Raw genomic sequence first — 20782 nt, 5'->3', positions numbered from 1 at the left:
ACCGTCTCAGAACATTCCTCTTGGTAAATCAGAGTGTTTAAGTATTTGGCAGTGACCGTAAAGCTTTCCTGGATGACACTTGAATTGCACAGATGTTGCAATATGTGGGAATTCTCTGGATTATTTCTACATTCCCTGTTCCTTTGCTTTATAATTCTGCAGCTCTTTCGGAATCTCGGAGAAAAGTCTGTTTCCATCTGACAGAGCAAGCCTAGCAGAAATCAAGCAAAGTGTACAGCGAAAAAAGACAACTTCCAGAACTCAAGCACTGAAGGTTGTGCAGTTGGGGGAATTAAGATCAAATGCTTGAAGGCCAGATAAAGATTAAAATCTGATGGCCACACTCTACTCATGATGCGCTAGTACAAAATGTTTTTCATTTCAAATTTATTTATTTATTGCCCTGCTCAGTGGAATCATTGGGCTGTGCAGTCTGAAAACAGAACATAGAAGTTCATTTATTTTTATTTACTTTAGTAACATTTATACAGTGTCCTGAACCCCTGGCCTACTTGGCAGCAAGTCAGTATGCCAAGTTCAAAGTGGGGGGCAGCGTGATCCACACAAGCAAAGTCCCAAGTCCAGGAAATGAGGGTCAGGGTCAATCCAAGTAGCCAAGTCTGAAGTCCAGCAGTCAGGATTCAGTGTGGAGTCAAACCCAAAGCACAGTCCCGTGAAGGTCCAGGAACATCCTAGTCAAGATCCATCAACAAGTGCAGTTGAGCAGACACAGCATCTCAGCTCTGCTTGGCTTTTGTACCAGCATGCACCTGGGCTCTGTAATAAACAAAATCTGCCCTTATTCCCTTATGGGGTATACAAGAGCCCTTTATAGAGTCCTTTGTAGGTTCTCCATCGGTAGGAGAAAACAACTGAGGCCGACCAGAGAATATTGAGAAGCAAAGCAGCTAGTAAGCCTGATCTTTATTGAACTGTTGCAACAGGGTGCTCCCCTCACACACAGGAGAGAGGAAGAGGACCCAGAACCAAGGTGTGCCTGCCCTTATATACATTTTAAATTCCCTGCCCTGGAGCTCCAGACCACCCCTCCATACATCATACATACATCTCAGAAGGGGTGTAGCCCAAGACCACCCCCCACAAACATCATACCTACATCACAGAAAAGGCAGTCTACAACAGAAATTTGAATGTTGTTGTTTATCCTGTCTGCCAGGTTATCTGATAATGCCTTATCTGATTGCCTTTCCTGGTAGTCTGGCATTTCCTTTGAGATGGTGATTTCCCAATTCCTGAGACAATGTGAAGGTTCCCTCACCCGCTCCCTCCTTGCAGAGAAAACATTTGGTCAGTTTGGGAGTCAAAATGGTTTCAGGATGGTCTTCCTGTGCTGCTCCAGACTTGTGGTCCACATATCTATGTATGTGCTTGGTTGGTACATTTATGAACATTTATTATATATATAAGACCTTAATTTTTTTATTTCAGCTTGATGAGGCATGTGACCCTCACCTGTCCTGAGCCTAATTCAGCTGAGTAATCGCACACCTCCTCTCAGAGTTGGTGAGCCCCACCTGGCCAGCTAGGGAGCTGGGCTGTGGGCCCTTGCCTATCTCAACCTCCTAGAGCCCCCCTCCTACTACTCCCTACACCTCAGAGCCCGCTGTGTTTCTGGAGACAGGGGCCCCTTTGGCTCTGGTGATGCTCTGGTTCCTGTGCACTGACCCCCAATCCCCTTGCTATCCTCTGTCACCCGTAGAGTACAGTGGTACCTCAGGTTAAGAACTTAATTCGTTCTGGAGGTCTGTTCTTAACCCGAAACTGTTCTTAACCTGAAGCACCACTTTAGCTAATGGGGCCTCCCACTGCCGCCGCTGCGTTATTTCTGTTCTCATCCTGAAGCAAAGTTCTTAACCCGAGGTACTATTTCTGGGTTAGCGGAGTCTGCAACCTGAAGCGTCTGTAACCTGAAGCGTCTGTAACCCGAGGTACCACTGTACTTCCTACACCAACCTCTCCTTCCTCAGCCCCACCTTGCACTGGCGTGTCTCAGCTACACCCCTTGCCCGGATCCTCTTCCTCCTTCCCATTGTCCTGCCAGTTCATGACATACAGTAAATATAAATCTAATAAGATTTAATAAAATTCTGCAGAGCTTATGTTCCAGGGATCGTGCCTAAAGCCAAAATTGTGTGTAGGCAAAACTCATTGGGTGTAATGGTGGGCGGGACTGCCCAAATCTTTTTTCCCTAGATGTCGGTCCCCTTTTTATTTATTTTTTTGCCAAGTGCATAAAGTTAAATGTGTGAAAATTGCAGCATTTCCGTATACTGTACAGTGGTACCTTGGTTCTCAAACAAACACCTTGGTTCCCAAACACAAAAAACCTGGAAGTAAGTGTTCCGGCTTTCAAATGTTCTTCGAAAGCTGAACGTCCGATTCTGCTGTTGGCTATTGTTTCTGGGGCGCCTGCACCAATCAGAAGCTGCGCCTTGGTTTTTGAACATTTCGGAAGTCAAACAAACTTTCACAATGGATTAAGTTTGGCGCTTTTGTTTTTGCTATTTATTTTGTGCTTCTGTTTTTGAGGCTTTTTTGGTTCATTTGTTTTTGTGACTGTGTGGAACCCAGTTCATCTACTGATTAATTGATTGTGTGACTGTGGAAATGGATAAAAGCCCCCCATACAAACAATGACTATCATCAGTGCAGGTAATAAAAAATAATAATTTTAATTTTTATCCTCTACAATACTGTCTTATTTATTTTATAGTACAGCACATTGATTATTGCTTTCATTTTATGGATCAATGGTCTCGTTAGATAGTAAAATTCATGTTAAATTGCTTTTTAAGGGGTTGTTTTCAAAATTCTGGAACAGATTAATCCGTTTTGCATTACTTTTCATGGGAAAGCGTGCCTTGGTTTTGGATTAAGTTTGAGATCCAAGGTACCACTGTACTGCCCTTGATCTCAAATTGCTTTCATTGTTGTAGGGCTTATTTTCTCAGAGAGACACCTAGGGGTGGCTGAGAGCCAGTGCTGAGAGGTGCACTCTCATGTGAACTTCCAATTTCTGTGTTGCCTGAAGCAACTGCTTAATTCATTGCTCTTTTGGATTTCATACCTAATTTGCTTGATCGTGGCTACATGCCCACAACATTTTATTAGATTCAATGGAGACTACTTGGTCCCCCCCCCCCGTCCATAGTCCACATACATTTTAGGTATATTGCACTTTTTTTTGCCACTGAAAAGCACAGCTGTGATCATGGGAACATAGCTGTCAACCGTCCCTTACTTGGTGGGAAAGTCCCTTATCCCAGCGCTGTGTCCCGCTGCTGTCCCTTATTGATGATGTCCCTTAAATTTCCTGGGTTTCAAGGGAAGCAGCTCCTCTCCCTCTTTGCTTGCCGGCCAGGGATGAGGGAGGCTCCAACTGTGTTGCTTGGCTGCGTTGCTCACCCAATAAGGAGTCTAAGAACGACTGGGGGGTGGAGCTTGCATGTTTTGTGCCTGGCCACGTTGCCTGGGGACTCGCCTTTGCTCAGCGCTTCCCAGCGGAGAGGTGATGGTGGTTTTCCTTGCTGCATCCCCTTTGCCAGGTTGCTGCGCTGTGGGAACCACTGCTTGAGGCTTTGTTTGGCTGCTGGCTGGGCTTTCTGCCTTTGGCTTGGAGGGGCTCAGAAGTTGAACATACCTGTGCTGGGAAAATCCCTTATTTGGGCTGCTGATCCCTTATTTTCGAGACTGCTGGTCCCTTATTTTCAAATCTCTAAGTTGACAGCTATGCATGGGAAGGAATCAAAGAATCATAGAATTGTAGATTCGGAAGGGACCCCGGGGATCATCTAGCCTAACCCCTTTCAATGCAGGAATATGCAGCTGTCCCATAATGGGGATTGAACCTGCAACCTTGACATTATCAGCACCACACTCTGACCAATGGAGCTGATTTAAGTTACTTGTCCTTCTCACTATTGTTTCTCCTCCCACTTATGTCTCACAGCACTTGTTTCCATAATACCGTATTTTTCACTCTATAAGACGCACCAGACCACAAGACGCACGTAGTTTTTGGAGGAGGAAAACAAGGAAAAAAATATTCTGAATCTCAGAAGCCAGAACAGCAAGAGGGATCGCTGCACAGTGAAAGCAGCAATCCTTCTTGCTGTTCTGGCTTCTGTGATAGCTGCGCATCCTGCATTCACTCCATAAGACGCACACACATTTCCCCTTACTTTTTAGGAGGGAAAAGTGAGTCTTATAGAGCAAAAAATACGGTAATAATAATAATAATAATAATAATAATAATAATAATAAATTGTATTTATACCCTGCCTTCCCCGGCCAAAACTGTGCTCAGAGTGGCTAACATCAATTATATAACACATCAAGATAAAACCAAGCAATCAATTAAAATACATCCTAGAATCAAATCAAATCAGAATCAGAATAAAACCTAATCAGATGGCAACCTGCAGATTAGGTTTGGGGACCTTATTTATTTTTATTTTTTAAAATAATTTTTATTGAATTTTCAAATTATAACAACAAATTTTCCACAAATCTTAATTGAACAATTTATATATCCATATTTCTCCCCTTGGCTTCCCCCGTATTTCCGTATTGATTTATTAAACAAATTCTATATCCTGCTGGTTTTACCTCTTATATAATTGTGAAAGTTTAGTCAACACCTGCCAATGAGTCCAAATCTTTATACTGTCTTTTTATATAGTTTATAAATGGTTCCCACCATTGAAATCGATGTTGTCTCTCTCATGTATCCTCTCTGTCAGCTTAGCCAGTTCCGCATAGTCCATAAGCTTAATTTGCCATTCTTCCTTTGTTGCCGTTTTCTCTGTTTTCCATACTTGTGCTAATAAAATTCTTGCTGCTGTTGTCGCATACGTAAACAATCTCCAGTTTCCTTCTCTTATATCATGGGCTAAAATCCCGAGCAGGAAAGTTTCTGGTTTTTTAACAAAGCTTTTTTTCAATATTTTTTCCAATTCATTATATATCATTTCCTAATCTTCTTTAACCTTCTTGCATTCCCACCATACATGAAAAAAGTACCATCTTTCTCTTTGCATCTCCAACATATCTTAGATCCTGCTTTGTACATTTTTGCATTTTGTCCCTGTGTGATATACCATCTATATATCATTTCAAATAATTTTCTCTTAATAATATACAATCTGTAAATTTTCGATTTGTTTTCCATAATCTTTCCCATGCCGCCAACTGTATATTTTGCCCAACATCCTGAGCCCATTTTTATTTGTGCCCATTTTACCATCTCATCTAAAGTCTCTCCATATAGCAAAATGCTATATGCTTTCTTCAATAATTTGGTGTTTCCCTCCACTTTGGTAAGTACCGTTGTTAAGTACCATTTGTGTGAACCTGCCTTTAAGCAGAACATAAATTACCATTGCGCATTGGAAAGAAATGTCAGGATCGCTGAAAAGAAATGTTGAGATTCCTCCTTAGATAAACAGAGCGGGTCTGAGAGCTAAACCTGTTTCTTTGGCAGTAGCCTCCATGCAGCATAAAAAGCATTTTGGGGGGGGGGGGTAAATCCCTGCTTTTGGAAGATGGATGGTGTACAGAGCATGAATGAGAAAATGTGTAATCCAGCCAATGAGAAGCCAGACGAGATGAGTACCAAAGACTCTAGGCAGCTTGACTGAAAGAGATGGTGGCTATAAATGAGACAAACAAGGAAAATAATCCTGGCAGAAGTGAAGCAATCATAAAGAAGTAGCAGAATCGGCTTTAAGCATGGGCCTCTAATACTCTTAACTGCTTCCTACTTAGCAATTGATACAGTGGTACCTCGGGTTACATCCGCTTCAGGTTACAGACTCCACTAACCCAGAAATATTACCTCAGGTTAAGAACTTTGCTTCAGGATGAGAACAGAAATTGTGCTCCGGCGGCACGGCGGCAGCGGGAGGCCCCATTAGCTAAAGCGGTGCTTCAGGTTAAGTACAGTTTCAGGTTAAGAACGGACCTCTGGAACGAATTAAGTTCTTAACCCGAGGTACCACTGTACTGTTGTCTGGTACCCCACATACTGAGAGGTGATAGACTCCAGGGGTGCCTGAGCTTAACCCAGTGTTTGGTTTCCTTGGAATGAAGGCTGTGGATCTGTTTAGGATATATGGTTTTATTTACACATATATACAAGCTGAAGGGACGCGGGTGGCGCTGTGGGTTAAACTACAGAGCCTAGGGCTTGCAGATCAGAAGGTTGGCACTTCGAATCCCTGCGACGGGGCGAGCTCCCGTTGTTCGGTCCCAGCTCCTGCCAACCTAGCAGTTCGAAAGCATGTCAAAGTGCAAGTAGATAAATAGGTACCGCTCCGGTGGGAAGGTAAATTGGGTTTCCGTGTGCTGCTCTGGTTCACCAGAAGCAGCTTAGTCATGCTGGCCACATGACCCGGAAGCTGTACGCTGGCTCCCTCGGCCAATAAAGCGAGATGAGCGCCGCAACCCCAGAGTCGTCCGCGACTGGACCCAATGGTCAGGGGTCCCTTTACCTTTTACAAGCTGAGCATAGGACGGAGCGGTTCACAGCATTAACATGCCAACAGATCTAATGTCATACATGCAGGATAACATCTCTGAAAGAGACCGGTTGATCATGGATTTATTGCATTACAGCAAAATTTGCCTTCAGAACTGGAGATATTTTGGAAACTACTGTAAAGCATTTTGCTTCAGCTGGCTCCAGTTTTGCAGTCTAAACAGGCCGAAAACCAAAGTCTGAATGATATGAAGAAACGACTCCCAATAATTTAGCATATAAAAGAGAAATTGGACCCAGGCTACATTTTTTATACCAGACCCTGGGTTACATTTATGCTGTAAGTGTAAAACAACTTGCTGGGCGTTTATCAATAAAAAGAGCCAGTAAATGCAAAAACCGTCCTTTCCAACTCACAAAGTCTGAGTGTAAAAGAGGAATAAAACGAATAAATTTGAAAAACATTAGGTTCAGTCAATTTTATGCCTTCACATTTCATTTACTGCTTCCCATATCCTCCTTATTTTACTTTAAGGTTAATCATCCACACAATCCACTTCCCCATCTACAAAGCAGAGAGATGCCTCCCACATCAGGCAAAGCCTGTTAATTTTCCGTTTTTCTATTTTGGCACTTTATCTGAGTGTTCAGTGCAATTATTTTTAAATCATCGTTTTTGAAAAGCCCCTTTTTAGGGACATTGAAAGGTGCTTGACAGATTGAGCAGGAGGAGCTCCCTGCTGGCTTTTAACACTGATGCAACATGGACAAGGGCTGAAATGTAGAAGCTGAAGGGATGGAGGAGTTTGTTCATCAGTTTGAGGGGTCATGACAACCTGAGCCTGTGTTGATTGTGAGTGGGTGGCATTTTTGAGCCAAAGGAATAAAGTCAAGGGGTTGTGTTCAAGCAGCGCTAAGGCGAATGGTCTGTTACTGTAGCAATTGAATGTTCTCTCCTACCTTTCTTCCCCAGATCTGGGGAGAAGAGAGAGGAAATTGCCTGCACTTCATCCTTGAGCAAAAAGTCCATTGAATACCACCCCAGGGACTAAATGAACACCATGTATTTATAACATGAATGCAAAAGGATTTAAAAACTTTACAAAGAATTAAGTCTATAGCCAACAGAGTACAGTGGTACCTTGGTTCTCAAAATTAATCCGTTCTGGAAGTCTGTTCCAAAACCAAAGCGTTCCAAAACCAAGGAACCATAGAAAGTAATGCAAAATGGATTAATCCGTTCCAGTCTTTTAAAAATAACCCCTAAAAAAAAGCAATTTAACATCAATTTTACTATATAATGAGACCACTTTCATAAAATGAAAGCAATAATCAATGTACAGTGGTACCTCGGGTTAAGAACTTAATTCGTTCCGGAGGTCCATTCTTAACCTGAAACTGTTCTTAACCTGAAGCACCACTTTAGCTAATGGGGCCTCCCGCTGCCACCGGAGCACGATTTCTGTACTCATCCTGAAGCAAAGTTCTTAACCTGAGGTAATATTTCTGGGTTAGCGGAGTCTGTAACCTGAAGCGTCTGTAACCTGAAGTGTCTGTAACCCGAGGTACCACTGTACTGTACTATAAAATAAATAAGACAGTATTGCAGATGATAAAAAATTTTTTTAAAAAAATCTTACCTGCACTGATGACAGTCATTGTTTGGATGGGGGGCTTTTATCCATTTCCGCAGTCACACAATCAATCAGTCAATCAATCAATCAATCAATCAATCAATAGCTTATCTGGGTTCCACACAGTCACAAAAACAGATGAACCGAAAAAGCCTCAAAAACAAAAATGCAAAATAAATAGCAAAATCAAAAGTGCCAAACTTAATCCATTCTGGAAGCCCGTTTGACTTCCGAAATGTTCGAAAATGAAGGCACAGCTTCTGATTGGTGCAGGCGCCCCAGAAGCAATAGCTGATAGCTGCATTGGATGTTCGGCTTCCGAAAAACGTTCAAAAACCGGAACACTTACTTGCAGGTTTTCAGCGTTTGGGAACCAAGGCGTTTGAGTACCTAGGTGTTTGAGAACCAAGGTGTTTGAGAACCAAGGTAGCACTGTACTGTGTATAATAACATCCAGCAATCATTTGTGAACAAAGCTGAAAAGCAGATATTTTGTATAAGATCACATCAATGCACAGCAGAGCTTTACAAACTTTTCCTGTTGGTGACACACTTCTTAGAGATGCAGCATTTTGTGGTGCCGTAATTCAGTTTTACTAGCAAACCAGAGGTTAAACTGACACCTTACAAGAGATACGGACACACATACATGAATTGTAATAACGAAATGTATGGGGATACAACATAACACATGAAAACGTTTCATTTATATTTAAAAAAATATGTGGTTTGTAAGATAATAACATACATTTCCAAGATTGTTGTCATTTACCATTTTTGTGGCTCCAAAAAAAAATGTGCTTTTTTTTGCCGTGGTTCCCCCCTCTCTCACACAAACACACAAAGAGAGAAGGGGGGAAAGAGGACATATGGTTTCTTTAACTTAAGCAAGAATGGCTTGGCTTGACTTCACACCAAAACTGTACTTTTTAGCACCTTTGCATGACACACACACTGCAGGTGACACACTAACATGTCATGACATTCAGTTTGGAAAGCTCTGATGTACGGTATCCTAAAATATATCGCTCTGTTGCTTGAATGCATCTGTCAAATGCTTTTCAAGGAGTGTGTTTCAAATAACATGCCAGACACGTTTCGACTTATAAAATCATCTTCAGTGGCTTACAGCTGGAAAAGGGCATGGGCTCAGAGGGCAAATTCACATAATATATTATGCTACTGAAGATTTTTTGTAGCTGAAGAAGAATTGTCTAAGGCTTTTCTGCAATATAGCAATGTCCAAGCCCCAGTGACCTCCAGTCCTCATTTGCTGTCCTGGCTGCTGCCCAAGTCATGAAGACAGAGGCTCTTACTTGGAAGTAAGAAAGAGACCTTTGTTCAGGATCAGCAGCAGACACAGTGCTTGGGGGTCATGGATTCAGGAGCTCGGGAGCAGAACAAGAAGTTCAGACCTGGATGGAAGCAATGAAGATGTTGCAAGCTTCAATCTCATACATACTTTCCCTTAAAGTAAACCCAGTGGTCTCAGGGAGACTGGCTTATCAGCTTGTGCTTCTGGAATGGGAAAACAGCTGGCAGAAAAAAGGGTTATGTGTTCTCTTCTCGTCGCTGCCCCCCTCAGCTTACCCTTACAAAAAGCAGCAAGTGGTACTTCATTATACACAGTATGTCAAGTGTAGCTTACCCAAATTTCCAACTTGGTTTTATGTTCAAGAGGGTAAGTGTGATGAAATATTAAAATGATGAAATATTGCTTTGGTAAAATCAAGGACTCTTGGCTGACTTCCTTTCATTGTGGAAGGATGATATATTTGCACAATGTGTTTTGAGAGGTAGATACCATTTCCTGGAGAATTTTCCCTGTAAAAGGAACCCTACTTCATCCTCGTTTTCTCTGACGTTATCCCCACTGAGTTAAATGAGGCTCAGGCTCTGTAAACACCGTACTTTTAAATATCATTCCCCCCTTCCTAAAGAATCATGAGAACTATAGTTTACCCCTCACAGAGCCACAGGAACCTTTAGCAAACTACAGTTCACATGATTGTTTGGAGGGAAATGTGCCTTAAATGTAGTGTATGTAAGCAGCCTCACTTACAGCACACCTTTAAAGCATGTCCTGTCTCAACCAAGAATCCAGGGAACTGTAGTTTGATGGGGGGTCTCCTATCAATTCTCCTCACTCATAGCAAACTACAGTTCCCAGGATTCTGACAGCAGGGGTGTGCTTTAATTGTATAGCATGTACACAGCCTGTTGTTGTTGTTGTTTAGTTGTTTAGTCGTGTCCGACTCTTCGTGACCCCATGGACCAGAGCATGCTAGGCACTCCTGTCTTCCGCTGCCTCCCACAGTTTGGTCAGACTCATGCTGGTAGCTTTGAGAACACTGTCCAACCATCTCGTCCTCTATCATCCCCTTCTCCTTGTGCCCTCCATCTTTCCCAACATCAGGGTCTTTTCTAGGGAGTCTTCTCTTCTCATGAGGTGGCCAAAGTATTGGAGCCTCAGCTTCAGGATCTGTCCTTCCAGTGAGCACTCAGGGCTGATTTCCTTAAGAATGGATAGGTTTGATCTTCTTGCAGTCCATGGGACTCTCAAGAGTCTCCTCCAGCACCATAATTCAAAAGCATCAATTTTTCGGCAATCAGCCTTCTTTATGGTCCAGCTCTCACTTCCATACATCACTACTGGGAAAACCATAGCTTTAACTATACGGACCTTTGATGGCAAGGTGATGTCTCTGCTTTTTAAGATGCTGTCTAGGTTTGTCATTGTACACAGCCTAAGCAGGATTTATTTCATGTAAACATGATTGGTTTATATAAACCTGCCCTTCATGATCATAGACAAGGGAAGTTTTGTTCTCTTTGGTATTCAGAGATGGGAGGAATGCATCGACTCCCCTGCTTAAATATACAGTGGTCTGCCCAAGAGGTACTGAATAGGAATGCATGATGGAATCATCCTGGAATTTCATGCATTTGTCCCAGAACCTTTTGATCTTGGGCTAATAAAGTTGACTCTGCAATCTTTCAAGCTATCATGTGAGTCTAATTGTGTAAGATCGTTAACAGATGGTGGCTGACAAGATAGAGCTAAAAGCCTTAGGATGCCATTGAGATGGGGGAGTGAGAGGATACAGCCAGCCAGAGTAGAGGTCAGTTTGCACCTCCAGTGATACAGGCCTCACATCTCCTGATTTCCTCACCTCAACATCTGTCTCGGTAAATCTTGAGTCAGTATAAAACATATTTTCTCCTTGGCTTAAAGCTGGAAGAAGCAGCTTACCTGCTATGTGTTAATTCATTTAGTTTTTAGGAAACCCTATTGAATATTGTTGTATTTCTATTGTTTTGATGTAAACCATTTGCAGATTTTTATTATATTAAGCAGTATAACAAATAATACAAATAGACGAATAGTTAAAACACAAAGACTGCTGCTGTGCAGAAAGGTTAGGGCACAACCAGGTGGGTGATCTCCAAATTGGGCCAGCTCTAGCAATGTAAATTTGATGGGAAATTTGACCATTTAAAACATCTGAACAAGAAAAAGATTTATTTTTGGAAAACTGAAATACAGTCAGTACTTCCTTTCTTATCAGATATATTTTGCGGCTTTAACAACATAAAACATATCATTTTTAATTTAGGGTTGGCTTACAAGACAGCCCCCTGCTGTCTTAATTTGACCAGTGGCAAATGGGTGCCATTGACCTGGGGTTGAGCTTCAAGTGGTGTTCAGCCATTAAGACTGATGTTCCAGTTGCAACCTCTTGTGGACACTGCAATGTGGAAGAGAAGAAAGCCTAACCCTGCTAAATCAAAAACCTTAGCAGAAAAAGCTGGAACTGCAGCTTTCCAGTAAGAAATGAGCTTCTCTCACACTGAGAGCAAACATTCCTTGGGTGGGTCATGCTGAAACTGAGTAAATACACTGAGTCAATTTTCTATGCATGCTTCCTGTATATGATTCACAAGCTCATGCCAATGAGATACAGTCGGTCACATGCATGTATACTCAGAAGTAAGGTCTAGTTCTCACAGGCATTCCATTCTCGAGATGGGTTTCTGTCTGGCGTATTGTGATTTAAAATTTTAGATAACACCTTCCTGGCATCCTTTGCAAGACCGATAATGTGAGGTCTGACACTTTAGTTTAGCGAGGTGCTTGGTGTACAGTATGTGATGGCACTTTTTTTTAATGAGCCAACATGCTTATAACTTTATTGAACAATGATTGCACAAACTTCTATTGTACTCCACAGGAAAGGTTAAGTGGTTGAAGGTATTGATCATAGTTGGATTTTGAAAACATTTCTTGAGGGTGTTCAAGAGATAGTTTGGGGGTGATATAAGTAAAAAAACCTGCTCCTTTTCCCTTATGGGGGTACCTGAGAGCCCATATAGAGTCCTTTCTTTCCCACTTTCTTAACCTGGAGGCCAACCCATCTGACAGCCACTGAGGACGTGGAGATGCACCTGGTAGACAGACTGACAATCATCTGTCCTTTCATTCACCACCATTTGGTATCCCCTCATCAATTCAGTTGCACATTTCTTGCCCACAGTAATTAAGTGTCCAATAAGAGCTTCATCAGAATCTTGCACTTGAGATAACAGAGTGTTAACAGAGAAATCTGAGGGCTCCCTTGGACAAAAAACAAGGACACCGCACAGGAATACCAGAGCAAAACAGCAGCCAGTAGGCTTGGTCTTTATTGAAGACTGTTGCGACAGGACTCCCACCTGCCACAAGGTGGAACAAGATGGAAGCCCCGAACAAAAGAGAACCCAAACTTTTATTAGCTGCTAATCCCCATGTTACACCCCCCCCAAACTACATCACTAAGACATCATGGTTACATCATGAAATGGAAGGTCTGGTGGCAGTAATCTGAGCATCCTGGACCCTGTCCCATGGTTCTTCTTGCCCTCCACCAAACACCCATCAAGTGTAACAGAAGAGATCTTTACATTTCCCAGTTTCCCAGCCAAGTTAATCACACCCTTTTGTCTTCATCTGGGTTTGTTATTTCTGGAATGGCTACCTGTCTGGCACTCAGGTATCAGGATGCCAGGGATTATCACTCAGGCAGAGGGGCTGCTGAGTAGTTGAGCTCACATGTCTATATGAATTTCCAGTGAGCCAGTACATAGATACATTTATCAGTGAATTCTTACATTTGGTATCGTGCAGCAAAGGCCCTTTGAATAGATAGGAAGAAACTGTGATGAAGTGTTTTGTGGGGACAAATCACAAAAGTCACAAAAGTGATTGTGCTGGTTTTGGTAGTGGGCTGCATGTGCATGAAATCTGCTGGAGGGGCACCACCCCCAACCTATACATAAATTCCTGCAACAACAGCAATGGGCTTCTTGGGAACCGCTAGGAAATGGGTTGGAGCTTGTGGGGAAATGTCGTGGAGCACAAGGCACTTCTCGTCCTCAAAGAGGATCTTCACGGGGATCTCTTTGCAGATGATCTTCCCAAAGATGGTGTCCCTGCTTGCTGATCTCGTCGGCCATCGCTCCGCAGCCCGCCCATGTGATGATACATCTGAAGGATTATGGAGTCCTTGTTCCATTCATGCCATTTCAGAATGTGGTGCTTCCTTATCTTGTTTCCTTGCCTTGTTATGGTGCTGGGAGCCCAGTACTGTACAGATATTTAAAAACCAGGGGCATTTGTATGTGTGCAGGGCGAGCTCCTTTGCTCTGGCGGTATGGTTGTTGTCAACTCTTCACAGTTTAGCACGCAAGCTCAGCAGGCCAACACTTCTGATGTGTTAGTTGGGTATCCCCTGCTCCCCTGCCTTTGTCCATATCTGGCATAAGCTTTTTTTAAAAAAATGCAAAGAACAGCACCACCACTGTAGCATATAAACATGCTGTTGTGTGCTTTCACAACCTATATATCCTAAAATATATATCATGCTTTGATCAGTTTAATGCATTTTGCTTTTCTCTTGGTTTTAATGTGTGGGGTTTATTGTTAAGTGCTTTGGGTTGTCCTGGAGAAGTTAAAGCGACCAACAAATTCTATTATTCTTATTAAATATTAATATATTAATATTAAATATATTAAATATTAATATATTTAATAATTATGTTGAATTATTTTTCCCATTGCAACAGATCTTTCCTTTCTCCAAGGGATAAGGGGGGGTGTGTGTGTGTGGAAATAAGGGGATCAGATTTCTAAGGGAAGAATCGATTAGCATCTGCTTTCCCCTCTCCTCCTAAGACTTCAACTCCCAGGAATCCTCGCGTGGGAGGGAAAAGTAGGCGTGGTCAGGATAATTGTTTTTAAATATGCACACGTTCGCTTCATATTTATTCATTATTATTATTATTATTATTATTATTATTATTATTATTATCTGCAAGGGAACTTTAGGGGAACAGTGGCGACATGGCAATATCTGCGCCCCTTCGCTCTCGCCCCCCCCTCCGCCCATTTAACAACCGTTTGAAAGAGTGAGCACGAGCGTGAGGGGGCGGAGACGACTCTTCCCCAAATCAGCCAATCCTCAGTCGAGCTCACCCCCCCCTTCACGTCGGGGCTTAGGCGTAAACCGGGTATGGAGACCCGGCTCGGCCAATAGAAAACCGCCTTGTAGGTGGGCGGCGCCCAACCCAACGTTCGGAAACAAGCCGGTGAACCATGGAGACGCGCGCGAGAGGCAAACAGAAAGTGAGGAGCTGAGCCCCTGTGACGTCACCCGCCCCGCCCCCTGAAGGAGCCACGCGCCAATAGGAGGCCGGCATCCCGGAGCATGAGTTTAGCGTCTGCCCACCCCGCTCCCTGGTGCGTCAGGGCAGCCAATGGGAAGCGGGCAGGGAGCGGACGCTCGCTTTTTTGAATTGGTGTGTGCGTCGCGGCAGGTCCCGGAATGGCGGCTTCCCTCTGAGCGGAGAGAGGCCTTGAGTCGTCCTGGAGGGTGAGGCGGAGGAGGGCGGAGCCTGTGGGAGGAGGCCGGGGGCTCCGGGGGTTAGTGAATGGGGGGGGCGACTGAGAAGGGGGAGTTGGGCGAGCGTGGCTCGCGAAGGGGAGAGTTGGGCAACGGTAGCAGGTGGAGAGGGATGGGGAAGCGAGCTGGCTGAGAAATGGGGAAAAGGCCTCGAGTGGCGGCGGTGGTCGCGGTTGCAAGGGCAGCGAAGGGGACTTGGTTTTAGTAACCCCCCCACCCCAAAAAGAAGAATTAAGAGGCAAATCTATTCTAGAATCTGCCTGGAAGTCCCTCTTTTCCATCTCTGTCCCCGCCACTCCAAACCCAGGCATATGGAGACTGGCCAGGGGTGAAAGAAATGCACTCTGTACTTGCTCAGAGGTGTCACCTTTTTTGCATTTAATTTTTTTACATTCAGGGCCTAAGCTCAGGGAATGGGAAAAAAAGATGGATGAGCCTTAGCGTGTGTATTATAATAAGGGGTCTGTTAAGGAAAATGGAAGTTCGTTATTTTATATATGTAAAGGAAAGTCTGGGGCGTGTGTGCCTCTTGTTTTGCAAACTTTATCTCGGCACCTACCTGGAAAGGCAGGGTTTAGGCATTGTGGTGCCGTCTAGATGTTGCGGACAGCAACTCCCATCGTCCCTTACCAATGTCCATGTTGACTGGAGCCGATGGGAAGTGTAGTGCAATTTTGGCTACCCTTTGTAAGGTGTAGCACAAATGCGATTTCACCTGTGCCTCTGTTTCACCCTTACGTCCAACGCTGTGCTGTACCTAAGCCAAAGTACATGGAACTGAAACAGTCAGAAACTTCACTTGTTTACTGCTGCCTCTATCCTCACCCTTTCCTCCTGTTATTCCCCTTGTTTCTATTTCTGGATTATATGGATTTTGGCTAAGGAACTTTCAGATCTGCACATTAGAAAGGACCATGTTCATAGGTAGTGTTAAATAAAAAAATATATATTTAGGCCAAGGTAAGCTCTGCTTTGCCCCAAGTGCCTGATCACATCTTAAATTTTCAGTTGCATGTTAAAAATTTCTAAGGTGTCCAAATGTGTAGATTATTTTGCTAGGTCAGTCCAAAGGTCTGTGTAATCCAGTACTGTTTCCAGTACATCCAATATGCCCTTGTGGAACTCATTAAACCCGCAGGGTATAATGGTGATATCTGTACCCTATTTATCCCCAGCATCGGGGAATTGGAGAGAGGCTGGAACAGCTGCCCTGTGAGAAAAGTTGGGGCTATTTAGTTTAGAAAAAAGAAAAGCAGGCAGGGGGACATACAGGTGTATAAAATTAGGCGGCATCTGGAGAAAGTGCATAGAGGGAAGTTTTTCTCTTGTAATACAGAATTTGATCTTATCAAAAGAAGTTGAATGGTGGGAAGTCCAGAGCAGACAAAATGAAGTATTCCACAGTACACAGCCAAGCTTTAGAATGTGCTTCCACCAGATGTGATGACAGCTAGATTAGATTACTTTAAGAGGGGAACAGACAAATTTATATAAGGATATCAGTGGGTGTGTTTGCATGTCATGCTAAGCTATGATTTACTGTGAACATGCTGATCATGTCTGCATTAATTGTCCCTTCTGACAGGCAGGAGCAACAAACCAGGATCCTTGGCTTAGTGTTGTGGCTGAAACAGAATTACAGTAGTAGTTTCTTTAGCTGCAAGCAAACCAGGATCTGAAGCCAAGGTCTGTTCTTGGCTTACCTGTTGTGCTTTGTTTGAATCATGATCCCAAGGCATGTACTGTGCATAGTTGCCCCTGCTGACCTCTGGAGTGAAGCAGGAGTGATCTGCATTTACTATGACATCTGAATGCAGCCATGCCTCTGAATGCCAGTCACTGGGGAACAACAGTGGGAGAGGGTTATTGTGCTAATGTCCTTCTTGTAGGCTTTCCAGAAGTATTTGGTTGGTTACTGGCAAATAGGATGCTGGACTAGATATGCCTTTGGTCTGATCCAGAAGGGATTATCTTCTGTTCTTACAAGGTGTTCTAAAATAAGAAGTAGTCCTTAAATCTCTACTTTGTAATATTGAATGTAACCCTTCTTTTGAGTTTTGCTTTAGAGATCTGGCAATCCTGCTCTGCGCCACAATTACAGTTTGTTAGTAATGGTTGTCACCTAATGTCAACACATGCTTTATTGTGTGTATAGGTTTTATAAAACAGGTCAGATGGAAAAACATCACACTGGAGTGCTATTGATTTATAGATGTGTTTAGAGTACGGATGAGGTAATGATACTTAAAATACAGATTTTTTGGGGGGGAATCATGGGTCTGTATGTGATACAACAGATTAGATTTATTTCAGATGCATGCTTAAATTCTTGATTCCATCTTCTATAAAATGTGTTGTTGCAGGACCTGAAACTTTGGAATGTGGTGGGCAGGGTTTATGAGCTGAACTATCAGAGATGGAGCATGTGTGCATTTTCATCTGCCCACATGAAGCTCTGATCTTTCATGTTGGGTACTGCCTCACTTTGTTCCATTGTTCACTGATCTAGTGAATAAGTCATTGGTAACTGCTGGGGGGAAAACTGATTGCATATTAAGACTCCATGTTGCAACACTAATGCTTGGCATCTTCAGTCATGTGCTTCCTCACATGATTCCTTCCCGTACCAGCACTGCAAGTGCAGCAGGTCGCTGACCCAACTGTGGGAAATGACCACGTGAGCCCAAAGTTCATGGACAGCTAATGTATTGGGCCCACCTAGTGCTTGCTTCTTGCTTTCTTTTTGATTTCTAAAAATTTGAAGAGCTGTCTTATTCTTATTCTTATTAAATAAAAAGCATATGCAGCACCTTTCAATTCATGCTGGTTGTGCACTTGTTCCTCTTTGATTGGATATCTGCCTCAGCACTCAGTGTTTAGCAAAACTCTGTAGATTACAATACTGCTCAAAGCATTTGCACTCATCTAAAATTAGGCGTGTTGGGCAGGGCAGCACCTACTTTGTGTAGATGATTCCATCTGTTCTGTGCTGAAATTATTCTGGAGCTAACAAAGGATATGCAGGGACAATTGTAAACCTGGGGTGGTCTTAACTTGTCTTGCATAGTCGATTCCCCCTTTTATTGTAGTCTATTGAGATGTTAAATGTTCTGAACACTACAAGCCTATCTAATATTCTAATCTGTGTTAAGCTGTTTTCAGTATGCATTCAAATTCAAAGTGCCTTGCTGGTTCAGATCAAGATCCAGTATTTGCACAAGAATCACAGCAACCAGCTAGGTGGTTCATTGGAAATTGGCCCATGCCTTCTGCTCCACCTGTCATCACACTACTATCACAGAGTATAGTTTATCTGATCTGCTCATATTTTGCCTTAGCAAATATGCTCATATTTTGCCTTCCTGTGTGTTTTGCCATTCACTCTCTTATGACAGTGTAGTTAAAAAAAACACATTCCAGCCTCACCCGTAACAGCTGTGAAGTTGTGCGTACAGTTGCATAATAAAAGGTGGCATATGAAATGTGAAAGTTAAGCAAAGCTTAGAAATCAGAAAGAGGGCTACTGTATGAGCATTGATGGAGTGGCTGCAGAAGAAGCTGTAGATGCAACACCTTGAAGTTTATGTAGAGTCTTCTTAAGTAACGGGGAGAGATATTTTAGCAGTTGTTCTGAAGTTACTAAAAGGGAGTAAGACAGACAGGAAGGCATACAAGACAGACTTTCAGTTGTCTGGGCTTCATCATACAAAATAAAAGGTCAGATCTTATGTAATGAAGCATAATTTCTCTACACTCGGTACAAGCTTGAAATACAGGTCTCCTCCCTTGAGACTTGACAGTTTAGAGAAAATGAGAGGCTTACTATTCCTCAGATTTTTTTCCTGTTCAAAATGTTTAATTGCTTCTACTTAGTTTGATAATGTGAAAAGAGGTATGTTTATATGATGCATAAAGAATTCATATAGTTAAACACAGCCAGTTACGTTGTGGGTGTTATTGTTAGTTGGATTTACGTAACTGTAGGTTTGATAGTGTCCTGTATCCTGTCAGCTTCCCCTGCTGATGTGCCAGGAGTTACTCTGGTACTTATAACACTTGCATGAGCATTTTACATAGCATGGTACACAAGTGAACTTAATCCCTTCCAGAAGTCCGTTCTTAAACTGAAACTGTTCTTGAACTGAGGCACGCTTTCCCTAATGAGGCCTCCTGCCGCCAGTTCCCTTCCACTGTTAGGATTCCGTTCTTAGACCGAGGTAAAGTTTGCAAACCAGGACACTACTTCAGGTTTTACGGAGTTCGTAAACCGAATTGTTTGTAAATAGGACTGTTCTTAAACCGAGGTACCACTGTACTAGAGAGTCATGGACACCAGAATTCCATGAACACAGAGACGAGCACGAATGAATACTATAAATACTGTAAATAGCATGTTGAGAAAGTTGCTCATTTGGCTCCAGCAGATTTTGCAACATCTGTACAGCGCATATAGTTATAGAAAAATATGTTTTGCATAAACATCTTCAAGTATGATCTTATAGCCCAGGTATCTTCACCCACTGACCCACCCAGAAAACCCCCCTTTCTCCCTGTAGTGTTTAGACCCTGCAGATCTTAATGGCAAAACAGAACAGGAAGCAGCAGGAATTGGTAAATGCAAGAGGAAAAGTGAGGCTTTGACAATGTAGGTACAAGCTCTGGTACGGGTATTCAAATTGCAGAGTTGCTTTTGGAGTACGGTTAGGAACCTTACATAGATTGCTAATAGTTTCCTAAACGGTGTGTTTCCTTAAAAATAATAATAACTTACTGGGTGATTCCCTTGCAGCCGTAGAAGTGAAATACCCTTTTGACCATGGCTGACAACAGTACACTCATGTCTGATACAGGGAGGAGTCTCTTGGCAGATTCTTCCATTCTTGACTCCAAAATTACAGAATCTTCAAAGGAGAACCTATTCAGGGGATCAGCTTCAGATGGTGAAGGTAATGGAATGAATGGTTCTTATTTCAGAATGTGGATAAAAGTCACTTGCTATAGAAACTCTTGCAATCTAGCTATGAATATAGTTATACTTCTCTTTGTATTCCTCTAGTTTTTTCAGATGGGAGCATTCAAATGTGTGCTTTTATAGCAATATTTATGTTATACTTAGCTAAAGCACAATGCAAACTCTTTCCTGTAGGCTTATTTTGTTTTTATTTACTAATTAAAGTATTTCTGTTTTGCCTTTGGCTTCACAATGGAACCCCAAGGCAACTGTCAACTTCATTAAAATAATAAAAGCAAGTAGAACACAAACAGCAGCAGCAATAGCAACTTTATAATAGGTAAATATCAAGACCACAGATCTAAATAGTGAATATATTATTGAATAGTGCACAAACCTACAAAAAAAAAATTCTTGTTGGCATATAATGAATAAGCTTGTGGGAATTTTTTAATGGATAGCAAGATGTTCCATAATTTCTAAAGGCCCATTTTGCACATAATGCTAAGCCAAACCAGTGGCTTGGCGTGAACAAACTAACGTGTTTCTCCCCAAGCCTTGCTTCTGCTGCACTACCTGGCACTAAGCAACGGTTTAGCTTAGCATTAAACCTGAGCCCAGACTTGTGGTTGGCTTCACTCTAGACCAGAGGTTTTGAACCTTTGTGAGTCCCTGGCTCCCTACATTCTTTCTGCGGCCCTCCTGTGGGGCTCAGGAGCTCAGTTATGTCACCCCTTACCTTCCGAGCTGGCAGCCTCTC

The 20782-nt window shown here is 42.7% G+C and overlaps 1 protein-coding gene and 1 long non-coding RNA gene across 9 annotated transcripts in view; one reads left to right on the top strand and one right to left on the bottom strand.

Moving 5' to 3' along the window:
• The window catches only part of LOC308478528, a 578068-nt gene that overhangs the window by 32565 nt on the left and 524721 nt on the right, over positions 1-20782 (bottom strand). The gene's annotated exons all lie outside the window — the stretch shown is intronic.
• The window catches only part of ECT2 (epithelial cell transforming 2), a 43805-nt gene continuing 37911 nt past the window's right edge, over positions 14889-20782 (top strand). For 5 of the 8 annotated variants that reach the window (XM_081007845.1, XM_081007840.1, XM_081007844.1 and 2 more), the window contains exons 1-2: positions 14889-15041; positions 19861-20017. In XM_081007845.1, the coding sequence (XP_080863971.1) occupies positions 19888-20017 (130 nt within the window). In that variant the 5' untranslated portion in view covers positions 14889-15041; positions 19861-19887. Of the gene's footprint in view, positions 15042-16638; positions 16758-19860; positions 20018-20287; positions 20363-20782 lie in introns of those variants that run through there. The other 3 variants (XM_081007839.1, XM_081007842.1, XM_081007843.1) reach the window with 3 other exon arrangements.

This window comes from Podarcis pityusensis (genome assembly GCF_964106645.2).
Source record: "Podarcis pityusensis genome assembly, chromosome: 5".
NCBI classification, from domain to species: domain Eukaryota; kingdom Metazoa; phylum Chordata; class Lepidosauria; order Squamata; family Lacertidae; genus Podarcis; species Podarcis pityusensis.
The sequence above is the reverse complement of the archived record's forward strand: the minus strand, read 5'-3'. Positions and strand labels throughout refer to the sequence as shown.